At 36.2% G+C, this 5,599-nt stretch overlaps 1 protein-coding gene across 1 annotated transcript in view; it reads left to right on the top strand.

Moving 5' to 3' along the window:
- The first annotated feature begins 3,229 nt into the window (after positions 1–3,229).
- LOC110039083 overlaps positions 3,230–5,599 on the top strand; it is a 3,466-nt gene continuing 1,096 nt past the window's right edge. The window contains exon 1 of the mRNA XM_020744034.1: positions 3,230–3,595. Coding sequence (XP_020599693.1) covers positions 3,230–3,595 — 366 coding nt within the window. The remainder of the gene's footprint in view (positions 3,596–5,599) is intronic.

The following is a 5,599-nucleotide window of genomic DNA, read 5'->3' on the forward strand; positions in this document are numbered from 1 at the left end:
TTATTAGTAGAATTAGTTATTTAAGAGTTATTAAAATTACATATTTATTTCAATTGCCTATTAGTGACAGATAAGCAATTTGAACTATATTGTTGTGATTAAGTATTGATTTTCTAAAATCTTAGTTCGTAGCCTCCAATATTACTCCCTGTGGGATTGATATCCAGGACTCCATTAAAGCCTGTATTACTTGAGCGATATGTATACTTACATTGATAAGTGTGACTTGCAATTATTGAATATTTTATACACCTCTTTATCGAATCTATAACCGTTGTCAAGTTTTTAGCGCCGTTGTTGTGGAATTAAATCTTCTAGGAGCAGTATCAAATTATTTTATTTTTAAGCATATATAAAGTTGCTGTCAATGGTATATGGGGTCCAACTTTTTCAGAATGAATGAAAAGAATGTATTCTTTCAAAGATGATGTTGTGCCAAAGATGTTCAAAAATCTAATGAAGAAGCTCGAGTTCAGATTGCCAGAGCCAAAGAAGCCAGAGGAAGTTGATAAGAAGGATCATACCAATGTCTGCCCCTATCACAGGATGTTGGGACACACAATAGAGGTTTGTTTCAGTTTCAAAGAGTAGCTCGAGAGGACTCTTAAAGAATAAAATATAACCATCCTGAAAGAATATTTAAAAGAACTTGAAAGAGGTTCTATAAATATGATATCGTCCAAGCCAATCACTCCGATAGATCTATATTCATAGGAACATGGATGGAGTACAGTTTGGAGCAAATCATCCGAGAAGATACTGGACCAGATTTAGATCGCTTGAGCGCAGATAGCCATCCAGAGTCTACAGCCTTCCTAACCTAAGTTATAGATTTCACCAGAGAAACCACCGCAACCAGAGAAGAAGAAGAACATGGTCATGAAGACTGATAGTGAAAAGAGTAAGATAGAGGATACCTATGTTAGATTAGTTGTATCAGATTTGGGGAAGACAATTCTCAAATTCCTGACCATGTATGATTATCTTTTTGCCCCACCGTGGTCTTTTGAATTAAATAATTATAATTTTGTCTACGTTTTAACTGTCTCTACTGATAACGTACTTGAATTTAGCCAATCTAACTCCGATTTCAATTCCCAAACCGATCCTCAAATCATACTTAAATCTGATAAACATGCCAATGAAAATGAAGAAGATATCGACAACACCAGTTATGACGGCGCCGAGAGTGAGGAACCAGTCCTCGCTCACCACGGTGCACTGTTTTCCATTAACTTTGACTTCTCTAACATGGAAGAGGCACCAGAAGTTTTACCAAAAACATCACAAGAAGAAGAAGAAGAGATTATAGAAATAAATCTAAGAAGTGGAAAGATATTACCCCTGAGAACAGCTCCAATGGATAAACAAAAACAAGTAGTCACTCAAGAAGAGCCGCCTCCGCGTTCTCCTGTGGAAGAGACACGTAACTAGCTAAAGATTGAAGGATTTTATAAAGTGAATTATAATATAATAGCTCATCTTACAAGGTTTTTGACCAAACTAAGCATCTACGACGCTTTGATCTTGTTAAAGGAGATGAGAGAGTCTCTTGTTTGTGCTTTACTTAATCTAGAGATTTGCTTAGCTTAGTTTGCCAGAACATCCTCAAATGAAGTTTATTCATTAAAGGAACAGCCTGGGATAACCTTCACATATGAACACTTATTGCTCGGCACCACTGACCACAACTAACCGCTCTACATCTCTGTTAATATTAGCAGATTTTTGTTGTCTAGAGTTTTGGTAGATCTGGGAGTGTCACTCAACTTAATGAGTCTGAACATTTTCATACTTGAATATTGAGGATCAGGGCTTACAGTCAATAAAATGATGTTAAGAAGATTTAGCCAAAAGGGAGAAAGAACCCTTGGATTGATTACGTTATTAATGAAAGTTGGAGAGCTAGTAACAACTGCAAAATTTCATATCATCGACGCAGAGACCTCTTTCAATGCTTTACTTGGTCGACCATGGATTTAAGAGCATAACATGGTTTCCTCAACTCTACACCAGTGCATCAAGTTTTCTAAAGAAGGATAAGAGCATTGCATTAATGGTGTTTTACAACCACTTTCAGTTCATGAAGTGGGCATCCACGAAGACGCCGCCTACTACGCACCTCCAAAGAAGATTATCTTTTTTTCATGAAACTTTGTCAAACGAGATGGAAGATTAAAAAAAACACAAGAAAAAGTCCATTCAACTCCACATCAATGATCTACTACCGTTTCTTCACAACGAGCTGGTACAGGCTCTTTTAGTCCATACACGAGAGATCGAGGTTGGAGACGTGGACGAGGAAGAACCAACACGATTGCTGAACAAACTAGGCTGACCATCAGCCTTAACATAGAAGAAAGTTCTGATGAAGAAGTGATGATGACAGAATAAAAAAAATCTCAATTTGAGATTTTCTTGGAAGATGTGGAGAAAAGTGAGTACGAGTCGATGTATGATTGTATCAACCATTACCACTCTCACAAGGTTGAGAGTTTGGAGGTCAAGGAAGTTCATAGCATTAACTTAAAGTTGATCAAGTTTTTTTTGTGCTTCTCCTTCTACTAGTTCTAAAAAACTTGTAAATTTGGTAGAGAATTCTAATGAATTAATGGAATTACCTTTTAGTTACTTTTCTTCTTGTGTACAAAAGTTAATTCAACAGGGATCTGTGTCAAATCAAATGCTAAATAATAAGCTACAACTCCTTGAGAAATTGTGGAATGTTAAAAAATTAACTGCTAATTTTAAAGAAGGTCTTGGATTTAGTACTGTAGGACAAGTCGATGACTTGAAATTTTCTATGGTTGTTACTAACTAATTGGTAGAGGATTGCCTTGATGTTGAAGAGGACTCCGAAGATCAGTCAATAGATGATGCTTCACCAGAATTTGGAGAAGAAATTAAATCAACAGTGGATGAATTGAAAGAAGTCAACCTCGGGACTGAGGAGCAGTCCTGACCTACATTTATAAGTTCTTTACTCAGCAAGGAGGAATCCACATAATTGATAAAGTTATTATCAGAATTTCAAGATTGCTTCCCCTGGAGCTATGAAGAAATATCAGGGCTATTAGCAGAAGTTATAGTTCATAAGCTCCGGGTGGACAAAGATATGACCCCAGTGAAACAAGCTCTCAGAAGGATGTGCCTCGAGATAGAGCAACAAGTCATCACTGAGGTAAAGAAGTTAATAGACACAAAGTTTGTGCGGGAAGAGCAATACCCAATGGGGTTAGCCAGTATTGTGCCAATTTTGAAAAAGAATGGACAAATCCATGCTTGTGTTGAGTTCAGGGATTTAAATAAAGCGTGCCCAAAAGATGGGTTTCTATTATCAATACCAGAATTGATGGTGAACATTGCTTCGACACATAAGATCTTCCTTTTCATGGATGGACCATCAGTTTACAACCAAATCAAGTTGGCTCTAGAAGATGCAGCACTTACAACTTTCAGGACGCCGATTGGGATTTTTTTCTACACAGTAATGTCATTCGTGTTGAAGAATGCTGAAGAAACATATCAACAAGCTATGACGATGATCGTTGATGACCTCATCCACAATCAGGTGGAATGCTACGTGGAAGATTTGGTGATCAAAAGTAAATGAAAAATAGACCATTTGTATGATTTTAGGATTGTGGTAAATAGAAAATAAACCATTTAAATGATTTAAGGATCGTGTTCGAACAATTAAGATAATACAATCTCAAGATGAATCCCTTAAAGTGCGCCTTCGGCATCACCTCCAAGAAATTTCTAGGATTCGTTGTTCGTCATCTAGGAATCAAGATCAAGCTAGATAAGATTAAAGCTTTCTTGGAAATGCCACTTCCCATAACCTTAAAATAACCTCATTCCTTCCAAGGAAAGTGGGCATATCTAAGATGTTTTATTTCTAATCTCTTAGGAAGGTGTCAGCCCTTTTCGACATTAATTAGAAAGGATGTCAAATTTGTTTGGGAAGAAAAATGTCAGCTGGCCTTTGAGGATTCTAAGCAATATTTAATGACACCTCTTGGACCTTTGATACTTTATACCACGGCCTTAGAAAACTCTCTTGGAGCCCTATTAGCTCAGGTAAATTATGAGGGTAAGGAAAATGCGCTCAACTACTTGAGTCGCCATTCAATACCGACGGAGGTAAAGTATCTGCCTATTAAGAAATATTGTCTAACTTTAATTTTGCCGCCAAAAGCTTGACATTACATGCTTTCTCATAAGGTAAACCTTATTTTGAATGTTAATCCATTGCAGTATTTAATGACTCGACCAACACTTTTCGAAAGTTTAGCAAGATGGTCGATGATTTTATTGCAATTAGATATAACTTTTGTTCCCCTCCGCACTATCAAGGGATATATTTAGCAAATTCTCTCGCAGAACACCCAATTCTAGCTGGGTCCCCTCTCATTGAAGAGCTACCAGATGAGCAGATACTACAAACAGAGCCATCCAGTGGCAGAGATTGGGAAATGTACTTCGTTGGAGCTTCATCAGCCAAAAAGAACAAATAATCAAAGATAATTATACCAGGTAAAATAGGAATTGGTCTGATTTTCATCACAGTAGATCAAAGTTTGTTGAGATTCTCCTATCACTTGACAGAAACATGCATAAATAACAAAGTAGAATATGAAGCATTAATCACCGGGTTGGATTTCTGATACACCTAAAATATATATTATTTTTAAACACATTTTATACCTATTTTTGAGATATTGCACTTTAATGGAAGGTATTTCTGTATTTTTCTTCCAGATAAAAGAAAAAATGGAAAAAATGCTTAAAGGAGTGAAAAAGGATCAAATTTGGAGCAAAAATATGAAAAATTGTGCAAAAGAGTTTTGGGGCCTAAGCACCAGATCCGGCGCTTAAGCGCCGGTTAAATAGAGAAGGCTGCGCCTACGTACCGAGACCTCACCCTTAAGTGCCAGTGGCAGTTAGTAGACGAATAAAATTGGTTTTCATGAATTTCAAAGAGGTTTTTGAGGCACCCATTGGTTGAATAGGTGGTTGTAACCACCATTGACAAAAATTATCATGAAAGGATGCGTCTCTTGGGCAAATCATCGAATCAACACACATTTTGAAGAGATCGCAAGGCACCTCTTGGAAAACTATAAAAGAAAGAAGAGTGGACATAGAAAAGAGTTTTGAAAAGGTCCGAAAAAGTATGAGTCCTGAAAATATTGGCAAGTTTTGAAAGTTCTTCTCTAGGAATTTAGTTCGGAGAGATTTTCAGGAACCACTTTTTATTTACTTTATCTTTTTTGTTATTTTATTTTGAGTGATTGTAAAAGAGAAGAGATTCAAAGGAATTTCAAGAGTTTGGTGGAGGACTTGAGATAAGTTTTAATCTTTTTGTTTTAGATTACTTTTAGTTTTAATCGAGACTTATTGTTGGTTTGACAATGATTTCTTCTTTTAAAGTAAAGTGTGGTTTTATTTTCTCCATGAATTCTGAGTAGTTTTCTTTATCTTTCTTCTTAAAATGATAAGTAATTAAGTTTTGGATGGAATTTGTGGAGAGTATTGATCTTTAATGTTGAAAGAAGTTATGATGATTTAAATCCATGCACTTCATTTACTTCTT

The sequence above is a fragment of the Phalaenopsis equestris genome, unplaced genomic scaffold, assembly GCF_001263595.1.
Source record: "Phalaenopsis equestris unplaced genomic scaffold, ASM126359v1 Scaffold235135, whole genome shotgun sequence".
Classification (NCBI taxonomy): Eukaryota; Viridiplantae; Streptophyta; class Magnoliopsida; order Asparagales; family Orchidaceae; genus Phalaenopsis; species Phalaenopsis equestris.